This window comes from Hesperophylax consimilis, chromosome 3, assembly GCF_061612785.1.
Source record: "Hesperophylax consimilis isolate HC1 chromosome 3, BYU_Hcon_1.0, whole genome shotgun sequence".
Classification (NCBI taxonomy): domain Eukaryota; kingdom Metazoa; phylum Arthropoda; class Insecta; order Trichoptera; family Limnephilidae; genus Hesperophylax; species Hesperophylax consimilis.
In genome coordinates, this window is record NC_142838.1 from 10,796,230 (window position 1) to 10,813,164 (window position 16,935).

At 34.7% G+C, this 16,935-nt stretch overlaps 1 protein-coding gene across 2 annotated transcripts; it reads right to left on the bottom strand.

Annotated features, from left to right (window-relative positions):
• Positions 1 to 1,255: 1,255 nt before the first annotated feature.
• Positions 1,256 to 15,481, bottom strand: LOC149424940 (acyl-coenzyme A diphosphatase NUDT19-like). Of its 2 annotated transcripts, XM_089650865.1 has the most exons (6): positions 15,210 to 15,481; positions 10,338 to 10,655; positions 9,602 to 9,749; positions 7,034 to 7,234; positions 5,996 to 6,209; positions 1,256 to 1,893 (listed from the first exon to the last, which is right to left on the bottom strand). In XM_089650865.1, the coding sequence occupies exons 2-6, from the start codon at positions 10,646 to 10,648 to the stop codon at positions 1,673 to 1,675; spliced, it is 1,095 nt and encodes a 364-aa protein (XP_089506991.1). In that variant the 5' UTR covers positions 10,649 to 10,655; positions 15,210 to 15,481; the 3' UTR covers positions 1,256 to 1,672. The 2 variants fall into 2 exon arrangements, with proteins under 2 accessions (XP_089506991.1, XP_089506992.1); XM_089650866.1 differs by lacking the exon at positions 5,996 to 6,209.
• Positions 15,482 to 16,935: the final 1,454 nt, after the last annotated feature.

The following is a 16,935-nucleotide window of genomic DNA, read 5'->3' on the forward strand; positions in this document are numbered from 1 at the left end:
TCTATTTTTTTAATTCGATGTTTTCACTTTTTTTGATGCATAAATAAAAATAAAATTAACGTCCACCGGGCGTGACGTATTGATACGTCCTAGTGAAGGAGTTCACGCCCGTTATATGTTGCGTAATTTAAAACTGAACTCCCCGGTTAACAGGTTAATACAAAATAGCACTCATGCTCTGTCCAGGGCATTTTAGGTCCATGTTTGTTTAGAGGTATTGTATCGAGCTGCTCGAACATGGACCATGGAATCATGGACCCAACGACAAGCATCGATCGTGTGAAACCATTGTGAAACCATCGAACATCAACGAGCATGTGTACATAATATATTACAGCGGTTCAGACGTTTCAATTTTAGTTTAAAAACTTTTGGTTTAATTTTTATTGAACGTCATTATTTCTAGCTAAAAGCTTGATCAATTGCTGAAAGAAAACTGGCACTTTCGAACGGTTAATTCAAACAATCGCTTGATTATTTCAGTACTTTGGAATTGAGTTCGCACGTTGAATAATATTTTTAGATTGCAACAATAACATTTGTTTGTCATCAGTTGTTTTGTTGTGTTTCGAAAAATAAGACCGAAACCCGTATTTTTATGTTTTCTGCCCAAAAAAGTGTAGTGTGTTTTTTACCTTCAGGATTTTTCTCATCCTTTTCTTCTAGGAGTCATTTTTCGGCAATGGTTTCCGGATATTTATAAACTTTTCTTTCCTCTTTCTCTTTCTATATTTTGTGGTTGTAATTTTGTGAATAATGGAGGAGGATTTTGTTGAAAAGTCCCCAAACTCTGCAAAGTCCCCAGATTCCCCCCTGACCCATCGTATGGTGTAAATATGGAAATTTCAGAAAGTGTCGTTTTAACATTAACTAAAAATGGAAGTTTAGCTCTTCTTATCCAATAAAACTCGACTGCTATCTCGGAGACATGGTTTACTTTATCCACCCACTTTAACGTGGGAAGGTACTCCTGTCTCCGCGATGATCACTCTGAGGTTACGGGCGGCGGTGCTGCCATTTTTTTGAAATCCCTACCATTTTTTCCAATAAATAACGTCAAACCCCCTAATGCTTCCAATTGGTTGCAGCTAGTGGGATGAGGAAATTACAGTTTGGCAGTGCACTGCACCGATTTTCTGAAAATCTTCGTACAAAAAATCGAAAATTTCGAAAAAAAACAAACGTTTTTGTCTTTATTTTATTATATAATTTGTCAATATACTTAGATTTTTTTCACTTTAAAATTTCTTCCCCTTCGAGTATGTTCGTTTTACAAACAGGGAAAAACCAAGGTTCGTAGAAAATGTATTAAACATACATTTTCTACAAACCTTGGTTCTAGTCAGTGTCCCAGTAGAGATGATTGTGGAACGAAACTGCTCGTTACGTGAACTGTAATAAATTTAAATATTGTACGACATTTATTTTTATTACAAAGATTAAACTAATTACATAAGACTTATGTTGAACACACTCAATATGTTCCTTATAAATATTTTTTATGAATTTTACGTAATATAATGTAAGCAGTAAGAGTATTAAAAAGTTATACACCTGCTTAGGACTAATTCTCTTTTTGATTATTCCTTGTAGGTACTTAATTATATCAGGTAGGTCAGGTTTTTAATATCTAAATACACTTATGGTTAATCCTTGTTAATCCTCATGATCCTCAGATAAAGTGAATTAAGTTTGGCATTAATCCGTTAACTGGCGATAGTTGGCACTGCACAGGTGTAAAGTTCTTCAATTGATTTTTGATTGTGTGGAAATCGTAGACCTCCATTCTATGGGTGACCCCTGCGGCGTTTTGCAGCTCTTCGATGGTAGAGTTACCGATGTTAATGACGTCCTGTTTCTCAAAATCTGGGAATTCAGGAAATAATTCGTCACCTGAAATCAAAAAAGTAATTATCTGTAGGACTGTTTGCGACATCTGTAAGTATTAAGAGATTTATTAATGATAAATTGTCATTAAAAAATCCGATTAGAACAGTAATAGACATCAACGCCCTGTGATTGGTCGGCGGGTTCGGACAGAACTTACACTGCTACCTCACGGGTCGGCCGGCTGCGTTCATTAAGAATGCGAATAATTTTATGCCATGTTGCGTTGCGTAGATGTGCACACGGTTTACCACTGCGGAATACAAAGGAATTCATGGTTTTTCATGACATAACGTTTGGGTCCCACCCAAGCGTAGTGTGTTCAATTCCTTGGCTGGCTAAGTCCTCCATCACAACAAAAGCAAAATTTCCCGATTACTATTTTGGTAGTAGGAGATTTTCAAATATTGTCAGGTAATTCGTAACCCGGGAATGTTTGTCTTTCTTTAAAAAAAAACTACTTTTAAATCGATAGGTTTTTAATTCACAAAATCTACACTCGCCACGCCACCGACTGCAACAATGTCAAGTACCTTTGAGGATCTGTAATGCTGCGTTCGAACCTGATTGATTATATGAGTCTCTATGGTCAATTTATAGAACGAAAGTTGAAGTCGATTCAACTTTGGTTTTCGATTCCATATCAAAACATGTTCTCAACATTAACGAAAGCCGGACGGAGCTATTCGAGAACAATTTGAATCTTGTGATAGTTTGAACAATCACATAAATAAACGATAAATAATAAACGAACGTGCTCCAAAAATTTTTGTCTAGACTAGCAACATGGGATAGATTACAGGCCTTAAGTAAACACATTCCCACAGGAAGGGATAAAATACGGGCAGTCAGTTCTTGAACGTGGATACGTTAACAGCTCCGAGAAATCAATACAAATCAGAAGTGTTGTGTGAAATTACAGTTAATTAGTGAATTCAAATGGTGTTAGAAAGCTTTGTTGTATATTGAATTAAAGTGAAATATTATTGAACCGGTGTTTGTGTAAAGTGAAAGTGGTTGTACTCAGTAGAGATAGGAACAATTGGATAATTTGTAGAGCGCCGTTTTGTGAAAAATCACCCCAGGGGCGCTAAGAGTTGGGCGATCGCGATTATAATATAAAATGTGTTAAATTAAACGTGACTTCGTAAATATGTAGTTCAAACTAAATTACTTGTTTTAAAAACATGAAAATAATAATAATAATGATTGCGTTGTAAAACAGAGATTAGGGAGGTACAATTGTATTAACAGAATTATTTAATTACCCTTTTATAGGCGTAGGGAGGGGACCAAAATTGAACAGATTGCAAGGATTTCGCTAAAATGAGGAAAGAAGCCGATAGGGAGGAGATCGAAAATTAAACTGATTTAGCTATATAGAGTGACCAGGTAAGCTTCACGCTGAGAATGAGAGATGACTAACTGGGTGAGTTTTTAATATTATTTATTAAGTTTCAGAGGACCCTTAAAAGACGGATACAACCGAGGTACAGGAACTAAGTTTACGACACCTGCCGCCCAAATAATGTTATCATTAAAAGGGATGTGCTGGGCGATCTGTCAATCAGCTATGAGCGAGAGACGAGTCAACGACCTTTTCATATGTAGGCCGATAACTTTTGTTTTAGGGGAACGCCTTGGACCGAGGGTCATAATATCGAGAATTTACCTACCTGCCGATCTGTTATTCTTTTAAAACATTACGAATCAAATCATGACGTTGTCCCTGCGGTAGGTATTGAATCGCCGACGAAACATAAAATACCTATTACAAATTAGGCCAACCAATATAAATTCGCAGTATAAAAATACCTATCTACAGGGTATCTACCACAACTCTGGCGTGCAATTGAAACAGCGAACACTATGAGGGACAGAGGCGTTTAGGCTACAGCAGTGTACAGTCAGTCGAAGGAGAAGTTTTGCTAGCGTATGACCGCCCGGATAGAAAGCGATCGGATGCAACCAGACAGAACAAAATGAATACTTTTCTTCTGTTATTTGACTTTCTAATTTAATATTTTTCATCTATTGTTTGACTTTCTAAGTTACGAATTGGGATGCACAAAAACAAATCTAGAGTCAAAAGAGGGAGATGGTAATCTCCGAAATAAAACTACCATCCGAACAACTTTTCTCAACAGGTACCTTTCGAGAGGTAGGCAGCCTCTTTAAATTAAATGCAAAAATCAAACCAATTATCCGTTTATACCTACTTGAGAGGATAGGTATTCAGTAGAAGTTACCCATACCTAATACACGAGGATGCTAGTAACCTCATAAAATAATTACTAGAACCAAATATTAAAATACAGACAGTCCTCATCCTAAATTTGGCATTTCGAGTAGACCTTACATATATCTCACATGATAATTGGCTGAATGGGTAGGCACACAACCTATCGCTAAAAAGCAGGCTAAATGTCGACAAGATCGTCGTGTGTTATCTATGTTATTGACCTAGAAAGGGATGTAAATCCCCGACGACGAGGGAGTTACAACGTTTTCTAGAGGTGGCACGTAACTTAGGACCTTACGTGTCACATTTTCGCGACTAGATTCGTGACAAGGGATGTCATGGCTTTCCCCTTCTACACTCAGTAAAGTAGATTATCCTGGAGGTGTATGAGGTTGGGGCAATTCTGAAATTGGTGATGAGACCTGGTTTTCTTTATTCTGGCGTGACGGTTGCCGATTTGGAACAAGGGGAGACCCGGCCGGTTGTGATATCCAGACACGCAGATATCGATCGCCTTGCTCAAATTATCATCCATCGGTTTTGTTTGGTAAAGAGGAGGAGCCAATCTTAACTTGAAAAAAATTCATTTCCTTTCCTCTCCTTCCCCTCCCAAAATATATACATGGATGGCGCCGACAACTAACACCATAAATTTATCGTATGTATATCACATATATAAAATCTAACACTTTATTATGTTCACATTACCCTACGATAGATAGAATCGCGTAGCTAGTTGGGGGAGCAGGCGACTTAGAAGATAAGGTTTATGAAATGGCTTTAAAACACAGCGGTAATGGATTCAACTCACTCTATCTCAAAAGAACCGAGGGATACCACACATACATAGATAACTAGGTTTCTATACCGAGAAACAAAAAAAACCAACACAACGTTCGGTGAAGCCTTTTTATACTGAACCGTCACGTGAAATGAGTACGTTCAAGGTCGTACGTCACGTAGACAAACTAGGATGTACACACTTGAAGGGGTGTGTAATAAGGAGAGGGACAAAGGCTTGAAAGACGGAAGGGAGGACATTCCTACCCCGGATATATACATAACCAAAGCCTTATGGAAAAGTTACCTATGGGACTTAAGGAAAATTTATCGTAGAAAGAAGAGAAGGAAAAGTTTGAAGTAGAAAGGGCTAATCATTACAATCTGAGGGGCGAGGGGGAAGACGTATGAAAAATGGAAAAACTTACTTAATTTTTTTAATGGCGTATCACTGTCCCATGAAATACTCAAAAACTCAACTTGTGATAGTCGCATTAACAGTACAAAAATAAAATAAAAATAGTTCATTATACTTGGCATACAAATCATTTCATAAGTTCATTTCAGGCAATTTCCCCTCACCATAAATTTGGCTTCAATGCCATTCATACAAAATCTAGAAGTAGATCACGTAGGCCCTGTATATCAGTCAGTTCCTATCCTTGTTATGAGAGATATTTACTTCTTTTAAGTTGCTCCCTGGTAAGAGCCCTGGCAAGTTAGAAAATTCCGTTACAAAAAATATTAATATACGGGACCATAATAGCCAGATCTATTATGGCTCGGCTTAATTAAAGTATATATTATTTCAACAAGCAGGCTATCACCGTTGATTCATTTATTGTGCCCATTGCCAGTTCTGACTCATAGATTATATCAATTAGATCATAGACTAGATCAGGTAGAAGCATATTTTTATAATTTGTGGTAAACCATAAAAAAGTGAAGGAAAAAAGGAAAGTATTTACCAGAATCCATTTAGGTACCGTCACTGGCATTTGCACTGTTGTAAAATACACGGATTATCTTAAATACCCGATAAATATTTTATTTGTTGAAAATTTCAAAAACAAACACAAAACATACCTGGAAATATGGCGATATAGCCTTTGCCGCTTTTGGGATTTATCAGAATTGGGTAAATTTGATCACAGCCCAGGGAACTTCTCAGCGACGAATATTTTAAAAGTTTGTTAATGTCTTTTTGGTGGAATAATCGGCATACTTCGTAAAACTGGGGCGGGGGGAGTGTCAATTTTTTCGAATTAAATTTTTCCATCACGTCTTCAGGCGAACCCCACTGAAACATTTCAAAACAAAGATTGACCTACATAAAAAAAATCATTTATTAATGATGTTTTGACTTTGATTTGTAGAAATTCATATTTTTTGGTTTTGTTTTCATAATGGCGTGTATACTTGCGAGCTGAACCTAACCAAGAATTATGGGAACACAACGAGTTCGCACCGTTTGCAGTTGGTTCGTTATTTTTTTCGTCATTCGGAGCGCAAGTGTATACGCACCACAACAGTTTAATTAAAATTACCTAATAGGGCCGGTATATCACTAGGCTTATCATGCCAGGGATACTTCCAGGGAGTAACTTGACGGATGTAAATATCTCTCTTAGCGAGCAAAAAGAGAAAACTGATATACCGTCACAAGCGATTAACTTGACGACATTCCTCTTCCACTTCTCTTTCTCCTCCCTCATTTCTTATCAGCTTCACACCATTCACCAAATTAAGAATACAATAATTGTCCTACTGGTTCCTAGTTGAGACTCGAGGGATACCACAAATAATAAAAAAAACTAATTTAAACGAATAAGAATTTTTAAACATGGCAACATTGTCACTAAAATTATCCCGCTTCTTTTTTCAAACAAGCACTTTCGATTCAAAATTAGAACCTCCCATTATAATATTATCTAAGCAAGCACCTAGGGAGTAAGTAGACACTATGTAGTTAGCATCTGTACACATTTTAGAAGGATGTTGTTTTCATTACAAACCACACACAAAGATAGCGCAAAATATAACTACTTTGTAAATTTGCCAGGATAATATAACAAGTTTTACTGTGGAGATTATAGAAAATAATGGTTTTTCTTTTACTATTACCCAAACTTGTGAGACTTCGGACTCCTCCGCGTGGGTGGGCGGTGCGTTTTCAAAGCCGCAGACGAAGAACAGAGTGTCGAACCTCTGCGAGGCGTACCCCAGGGGCGTGAGCCAGTTACTCCAGAGGAAGAGAGAGCAGATGTCGGGGTAGCAGTGCAGGTGTTGGCAGAGGGAGAGGAATTCTGTTGGATCTTTATGAACCTTGGCAAACAAAACAATGGTTAAAATCAAATACCGTAGGGGTTTTCATTAAAATAAACTTAATTTTGAAAATTTCGCTGATAATATATACACGATGTATCAACACGTATCCGAAACATTTTATCCAGAGCGCGTATCACGTGATCCGTTTCGAGGTGTAGAAGTGTGACCAGTGTGTGGTAGAAAAATAATATTTTCGTTTTTAATTGAAAATAATATTATCGGAAAACAAAATTATATCATCTACAGCACAGCCCCCGAGCTAGGAGGAGGCAGCTTATTTTTTTTATAGAGCTTACAAAGAAGGAACAAAGAAGTAGTCAGAATAAACTAGAAATATTTACATACAAGCTGACGTGCACCGGCGTTGCTCGGGGTTATGAAAAAGGCAGTTTTAAGCCGTTAAGTGGAATAAAATATTTTTTTGCATTTGAAAAGGTCAAATAAAAATTATGTTTTTTTTTTGCTTTTGATATATTATTTTTCGAGTCTTGTGTCCTCAACGTGTACCATTTTCACAGCATCCCCAAAGATGATGTATTATGCCTTAATGAAATTATTTTCCATCGGGGCCTCCTGTGTGTAGTTAATACAAAAAAGTAATAAAAATCGGTTCCTGGCCGGGTCCCTAAATGAACTAAATATGCTCAGGAATCGCTAGTTAAGGTCTTTCGGGTAGGTCGGTATGTGCTGGTACGCCCTGTATAATATATAAGATTTGTTTTGTGGCAATGTCAAGTTTTTCAAATATCGAAATTCTTTCTTGAACAGAGTGTCAATTTAATTCAGACCTCTGGGGCCGAAATGACTCGTGTAAGTTGGCAAAATCAGTTTTCTTTGATATCTGTGTAGATTACGCCACTTCTTGTTATTTATCTGTTGAATCTAATTAGTCACATCAGTTGATATCTTTTTTTTATTACTCTTGCCATTTAAATCCATGCGTTTAAAGAGTAGCCGGAAAACTCAGAACACAATCATATAAAGCCATGAAAGTGAAGAAAAAAAACTTGGTTAATTAGGTTACGTTAGGTCAGGTTTATTGGCTAGTCTTTGTTTTCATCACTTTTAGTTACTTTATATCGCTTTTCAAAGATTTCTTGATTTGTCATTGTCACGAGTTATCATGGAACCCTTTCAAAGATGTGATATCGTACCGGCTGCGCCACTTTGTATTTCAAAAAAAAGTATGCTTATATTAATTTATAAGCTAAAAAATTGGGTGAAATGCAGATTACGCCAAACTCTGGGAATTGAATAACAATGCACTTTCTAGATGAGAAAAGTGTGTAGAAACTCATTAAAAAAAGAATTAAGGCGCGGAAGAATAAATTGAGGGAGATACAGCCGATCAAAGTTTAATAAAATTGCACTTCGCGATCTGAGGGTAAAATTCGGAGTCACTCGAATAACCGAAATTGAACTTGATTTAGACTAATTTAGGGCTGGGGAATCCGAATCTGAAAGAATTAGGTGGGGGTCGGCACTATTAACTGAGTTATAGGGTTTTGAAATTTCGTACGCAATACATAGAAACCATGTTTTATTTATCAACAATCAACTATGACTTAAGAAAATCAAATTAATAACTATTTTAATTTCAGTAGTGCCAACCAAAAAAAGAAAAATGTTGCCATATAATAATAATATTTTTTTACAAAATAGGTTAGGTTTTTAGTTTGGGTTAGAGTAGGCAGAAGAACATGGGAAAAAGGTATTAGAATTAAATCACAAACCAGTCTATACAAACCTAGCGTAGCCCACAAACTACTTGAAAACTGGGATATAACTCTAAAGGGGACGCGAGTGGGCGTTATTAAAGGGTCATTTTTTTGTTATAGAAAATCACAGTTAGGTTAGGTTATATATATATACATAAATTAAGTATTTACAAGATTTTAAATAATAAACTACCAATCTGGCAAATGATATTTAATTTTCAGAATTTTCCATGCATTGATATTATTATATGGCAACACTTTTTATTTTTTGGTTGGCACTACTGAAATTTCAAAAGTATTAAAATTTATTAATTTGATTTTCTTAACAGTGCAAAATATGGCGGCGGACTGTCCGAATGGTCATAATATCAGATCGCGAAGTGCAATTTTATTAAACTTTGATCGGCTGTATCTCCCTCAATTTATTCTTCCGCGCCTTAATTCTTTTTTAATGAGTTTCTACACACTTTTCTCATCTAGAAAGTGCATTTTTATTCAATTCCCAGAGTTTGGCGTAATCTGCATTCCTCCCAAAAATTAAAGAGACTCACCAACACGCGAACCGGCCTATATATCATACGTCACGAGACATACGTTCACTATTATTCCATAATCTCCAACCTTCGTTAATTACAATGAGTCCTACCTTATTTTGCCAGTGTTTTACATCGAAATCTGAAATAAACGAGGCACACTTGTTTTTGCTGAGCGGTTCTTCGTAGTTTTGTTTGCAGATAAGAATTCCCAGTTCTTCAAATGTTTCTCTGATCGCCGTTATCCTCAAACAAACATGCCTGCATGGGAAATATACAAATTAGATGTTGTTCTTTCAAAATAAATGTACATACCTACTAATAATGTCAGCTACACAGAATAAAGAAGAACACAAGAAATGCCTTGAGGTCGTGTTTCGTGACGAATATTTGCCTGATTGAATATTAAATTTCCAATATTATTCTATGTTTACGAAATTCAAATGGATGGAGATCTATGAGGCGAGATCTATTATATCAGGCGAGGGTAAGTGAGACAGGGCGCTGGACTATTGGACTAAATGGAAAATTTGTTTCCATTCAAATTTGTATGGAAGGCACTTCTAGTTTTCTTCTTTATACTATGCGCACCTACAGTAAAAAAATGTAGGTACCACCTACTTATATGATTGGAATATAGGTAGATAAACGGAGAAAATAAAGTATTGCTAATTTATAAAGAAACTCTTATAATTATTGGTAATCCGGTTAGTAATGGAATTGCAGGCCTTTAACGAATGCATTAACAGATTTCCATATTTAGCAATAGGATAGCAATATTTTTTTTCTGCGTGTATTCACATAAAAAGATAGAAAGGCAGCACAACTAAATTCTGTATAGGTAGGCACCTGATAACTGGATCCTCAACACCTAGCAAAATCGGTGGCACAAGTGTCTTCTTCGAGTAGAAATGTCTGAAATCATCCTTCCTCAACCCGAAGGACTTGAAATGGTTAAACCAACCGGTTCCGCCATCACACTCCTCCACAGTGCCGCCTGGGAACACGATGGTGCTGGGAAGGAACTCGGACTTGCTGGACCTCTCCTGCAGCAGGATCTTGTAGTCACTGGTCTTGTTGTTGTGGACTTTGTTCAATCCGTTTTTCGCGAGAGCTATTATGCTCGCTGACTCTCTCCAAAGTTTTGGGTGGGGGCGCATCTTTAACCTGCAGAAAAATGTAGATATGAATTAAATCAAATAAAACACAGTAACCTTGTGTTACTCCTTGGTAATATCTTGGTAGCATATTCATACTAATCGAACAAAAAATGTGTGGTGAAAAGGATAGCTATTCAAAGATGTACGAGTATATTAATATGAACGGGTCACTAAAGTACGCCCCCTGGACCTGGTTCAGTACAACCACGCCCATCGTCTCTCGTCAAACTTATCGTCTCTCTTTCAATTCATTTCAGCACCTGCAAATACGCACGTCGAAAAAGTAATTTAATTATTATTTCATAAAATACTTTTGGTACCTACTTTATCGCTTTTCTGATATACATACGATAAGAAAATTAAGAGCTCGTTGAACTTGAATAACATTTCATATTACGTAACCATGCATTAACAACCCAAATTAGTATGTTTAATAACAGTTTTCATCAAGTGAGAATTTGAACGGGAATGAATGACACTACCAACAAGGTTATACTAAACTAATTATTTTTAATATTTTAAAAAGGTACACGGGGAAAATTTACTGACATAAAATATTGATATTTTATTAAGAATCTCTTAAAATTAATCTTAACAAATGAATTGAGAGGTTTCTTGCTGAAATTTTAATAAAAAATAATGTATTATCGCGATGTCGGTACACGTGTACATAAAAATGGTTATATTTTCGCATTTCCTCACTATATATTATCAGGGCAAATGCATGTGCATGAACACGTATTCCGATATATTGGAAACGTACTAAAAGCTTAACAGGAAACGGCCTGCCATCCCATTTTTAACCGGCTTTTAATAAATCAGCATTAGTCATTTTTCTCCTATCACTTTTCTCCAAACCCAGGTAGGTATGATAATATTCGGAGTCTGAGATTTGATTTATACAACATATAATACATGGAGAAAAATGAGTACGGCTTTTTTTATCAATATACTGTTAAAGATGTGACTGCATGACCATTTCCTAATAAAATATTATCATTCAGAATATATCTGGACACGTTTTCACGCAGGTGGCCTTGTCCAAATAAATATAACGGACGAGATGAAAAAATATTATTATTTACTTCCTCATAACACATTCGTGCTTTACTGATAGTGTGTAGACCTCCAGCCTCGTAGTTTACAGGAAAACGAAAAATTTGATCAGATTTTTAATAAATTAACAATATTTCATATTAGTGAGTTTTCTCCATGTACAAAATATAATCATATCCATATTATTTTATGCAATGCATTTCATCTGCCGGCATGAATAAGCTTTATCCCTCAAAGATATGCAGAAAACTACGTGATCTGCAACATGGAAAATACTACATTCGTCAGTTCTTTGCTACACATTTCCAAACAAGCCATTAGGAAAATACAGAATGGGAAATGGTTCGGAAAGTAACTTGTTCTTGCTCTTTAGATACATTTAACGGATCCATTGTGTATCGAACGTATTTCACTTGAGGAGGAAGAACAGAACCTACTTCCATAATGCTTTCAGAAAATAATTTTTCTCGCTTTGCATTATTAAAGCTGTTTGCATATAATAGTAGATATTTATCTGAAACTAGCTGACGTGTACCCGGCGTTACTGGGGGTTATTCTTAGGAGATATACAAATACCATCGTGGGTTTTTCTGTAGGCCTTTTTAAGATATACAATTCCTTAGTACATTATTTTGATGTATCTCATAAGGTTTAGCCAGCGTTAGCAATGTAAGCGCCCGAAAATATTTTATTTAAGACTTGATTTAAAAAAATCGACTTTTCTTTAAATTTAATATGCATATATTGTATGCATAAAACTTTCGGAAAAAAAATATCTAAATTATAGTGAAAACCCTATCAAAATCCGTTGCGTAGTTTAGAAGAACTAAGCGTACAAACAGACAGGCGCGGATAGAGAATTTTCGTAATAAATTATACCTTTCACCTTTATCTTTTAATATTATTTTAAGTTTCTTACTGATTTTGCACTATCAGCCTTCGAAGGATACGCAATCTACGTCTCGACTACTGTGATATCACTCACTATATTATTAATAATCGTCCTACGTGAAATCTGGTTCAATCAACACAAATTTGTTTTGATCTTAAGCGTCATTTTAAAAAAAGAACTGAATATTTGAAGAGTGCAGACAAGCTGTATAGTACCTTCCTATAATATTGCATTTTTAACAGAACATTATTTTAGTTGAAATTTTCAAAATTGGAACCGATTTGTTGAGAATTCAGCCTATCACGAGATTTTTCACGGGTCTGCGCTAGTCATCCAATATACAAATTTGGGTTGACCGTGCGTTAGTAGGTTTGTCAAAAAGCTTAAATATAAAAAAATTACAAACTGTAAAAACTTTTTGAATTTTCAATTATGATGACCGAATACGCTCGCTGTCCCTTTCTAGCTAATTACAACGAGGAGGTGTGAGCAATAGGAAAGTACTTATATCCAATTCTGAATTCTTCATACGATTACTGCACTTGAAGTGAAATAACATAAAACGCGCCACTTGAATATTATGTTTTCAGTTCAAATTTTGGAAATTACTTAAATTCATAACAAATTCAACAGTTCATCGAACCAGAGTTACAATCACCCACAACCGAAATTAGTATGATTGATGATAAAATGAACTTGTTTTCATTCAATTTCTCTGTTATTTATTAAGTCGAATAACGAGTTAGAATGATGTATTCAAATAATTCATCTGTATGAGTACAGTGTTCGACTATACTCTGTTGCGATAACTTTAACACGAGAATAAAATGATACTTACAAATAAACAATATAATTCTAGCGGTCTGTAATTATTCTTGACTAATTTATAAAATCAAATAATAGCATGTACAATAAAGCCGCCTGTATATAGAATTAATTTTTTTTGTCAAAAACCTTTTCATTTTATAAAAATAATTCTACCGCCGGGCACTTTTCACAGTTTTTCATAACAGAAAATCATGAATGTTTAATATTTCTGAGAATTCAAGAGAAAATTCGATTCGGCTCTTCCATACCCATCAAATATGTAAAAACGAAGACAGGAAAAATACGCAAAAAGTTACCAAAGAATATTCCTGCCTTTGAATTTGTTTGAATAAACTTTCCTACAAGTTCTCGATGGTAATATTTCAGACTCGTTGTAGGGCCTACTGCCTCACTCCGCGAGGACTAAACAAACAGAACTTCCGCTGCAAGTCAAACTTTAACGATTTCAGAGCCTGAATTCTCATGCCTCCGTACTTCCATTCATAGGAACGCCAAGGGAATTTAATTACTTAAAAATATGACTGCTGCTTAAAGACTTATAAAGTCCACACTCAAATTATTTTAAGGGACTCGACACGATGTCAAGAGATAAACGTTAGCGTTTTTGCGATAGCTCTCTCTTTGCGTACGCTCAAATTTGCCTCTAGTAATGAATGTACATAATAAATGTTACATTTCTGTGGCCTAAAGCTAAAAATATCAAAGTCGCAAGAGAAAAGCAGTAACCAATGTTAACATTAACTGCTTTAAAATAAATAATATGGCTTTATGAAATTCAACATTGACTGTACAATCGTGCGCATAACTGTATTTTTAATTCAGCCTATGCGAGATAGGATCTTTTAGGACGGTAGTCATAAATCAACACTGAAAATAAACTACAATGGTACTTTTTGCAGGTGACCGGATAAATAATCAAAATGATAATTCATAACATCTTTAAAAAGTTATATAAAGTCATGGAAAGTGATTAAACAAAATTTTTATTAACTGTTAAATAGGTTAGGTAAAATTTTTTTTCATCGTTTTTAATGACTTTAAATCAATTTTTAAAGGTGTGTTGAATAGTCACTGTGTTGAGTTATCATGGAATCCTTTTTGCAAGAGTGAAAAGAATATTAGTAATAATGAAAACATTGAATAGCGCCGTTGTGGTTACAATTGTTCAACTGTACAATTATTGTAATTTATCTATCTAATGATGTTATTTACAACTGGAAACATACTTACCTGCAGGCCATTTCTGATAAACACTTTTATTAGACAGTTTAATCTTGGAGATGATACGACTTTGAGGCAAGCAGACAAAACTATATTAAAAAAACTGGACTATTTAACCATTTATTGTCATTGGTATTACATTTACTAGGGGATTAGTGCCAAAATCAGAGTTGATATTTATTTGAAATATTAATATTTTAATTTTTCAATTTTAGGAACGGAAAATTTTACTGAAATGAGCTTAAAAGCTCAGAAATTATACTTAGGTATAAAAGCCAAATTATCAAGAGTTGTTAAAATTTGATACACCTTTGGTTATTTACAATGTCACGGACTGTGGAAGTGAAAGATTTTTGTCTTTACAGATACGAATATTTGAATACGTGAGTTTCAAATTTAGTTCTAAATCATGGCGAGTCTGTGATCATTTTAAATCATGTGGCAGTCCATTCCAGGACCTGACAATCCGGAAACACATTATGTTATATAATGATGCAAAGGATGGTCAAATTTCAACTAATTTTAGTTCACTGTATATGTTTACATGAAAACTTTATTACATACCTGGATATTTAATAAGTAAAACACACGCAATACTATTCCGCATTAACAAATAAATTTCTAGCACTAACTATCAAGGGAGCATTTTACTCAATATGACAGCAGATTAACTGCAACCAACTGACCACGAATGCGAATTAAACAAATAAATTAATGATCAATATTATGAACACGACACGTAATTACACTCGTTGGCGCAAAAGAGAGATGTTTATACAAAGACTGATGTTTTTAGATAGGCGACATTTCTTTTTGTGAATTAGTAGTTATCTACGTACGTTATCAGATTCGGATAAAACGAAACTGATGGTGCTTGTGTGGCGACCAGTGGACCGCCAATTGAATAATTGTCTTAAATGGGAGATACTAGCACATGCCTTGTACGTGAACACGCGTTTACACATCTTCTTTATTGATAGTAATTTATATTCATAAACAGATTCCAAAATTAAAAAACTATTAGGTATATCTCTCTACCAATCTCTAGTCGTAAATTTTTTAGAAAAATAAAATGATTCTAAATCTTTTCCGGTTTTAGGACGTTAAATTGATGACTTTGGTTGCATTGTACAATAGAAACTCATTAAATTATCGAAAAACAATCAAAATAAGGATATGAAATGATATCAATAAATATTATTCATCACGTTTCAATCAAATCTTTCTTTTGTTTACCACAAAACGAAAATCTCTAACAAGGGCTTACAAATGTTGTTATTTATATCTAGGTAACTAGAAATTTCAACAATATTAAGTGAATTAAACTGTTATATTTTGCCATTGTTAGAAGTCAACATGAAGATAATTCTCCCGTCTGGAAGACACATTACGGTATTAATGTACAAGGTATTCCAGGAATTTGGTTGAACTACAACACTCTTTTTAATTAAATGAATATGCTTAAAATGTCTGACAGAAGAACTGATTTAGTATTTGTATATAAAATTCTAAAAGATATATTTGATAGTCCAGAATTTATTTTATTTATTAATTAATTTTATTTTACTAATTACTAATTAATTCTTACATGCATAATGCATATATGATGTATATTTTCTCCTGATTGATGTGACTCCTACACAACATCTTGAACCTTCCAGCAGACTTTAAGTTTTCCGGCAGCGCATTATAGTACTTCAACCCTTTATAGAGTATTCGCCTTGTCCTTTTTTAGTAGCCTGATTTCAATTGGTTGCATTGATAAGCTTTCGGATTCCACTACGTAATACTAGAAGTTAAGATTTATTTCTGTGCAGTAATTCTGGTTTTAACTACCATATGTATTCCTCATTGCCCAGAATACTTATGGATGGAAATAATTACACGGAGTTAGTGGACATCTTTAATTTATCACTTAACAAATACAAAAGATTGTTACGGAGACATTAGTTATATATAATAAATATGTACTGTATACAGGGTGTATCGGCACGTACCCGACAAACTTTAACCAGTTTTTCCTTAGCACATTTCCAGTAAAAAATGTTATGGGCACTTTGCTGTCCGGTAACATTTTTTTTAATAAAAATTTTTCATTCTATATAATATAATTCTATACGATATAATTTTTACCATTCAAAAAGGCGTTAATAAAGAAATAAAGAGTGGTAAAAACCTGTAATTTCCATGTCTAAACAAAATAAATTAAAAATGTTCATTATTCACTTTTTTGTACGTAATAGCTAAAAATCTCCAACGATAAGCTCTTGCGTTATGAAATTTGAACAAC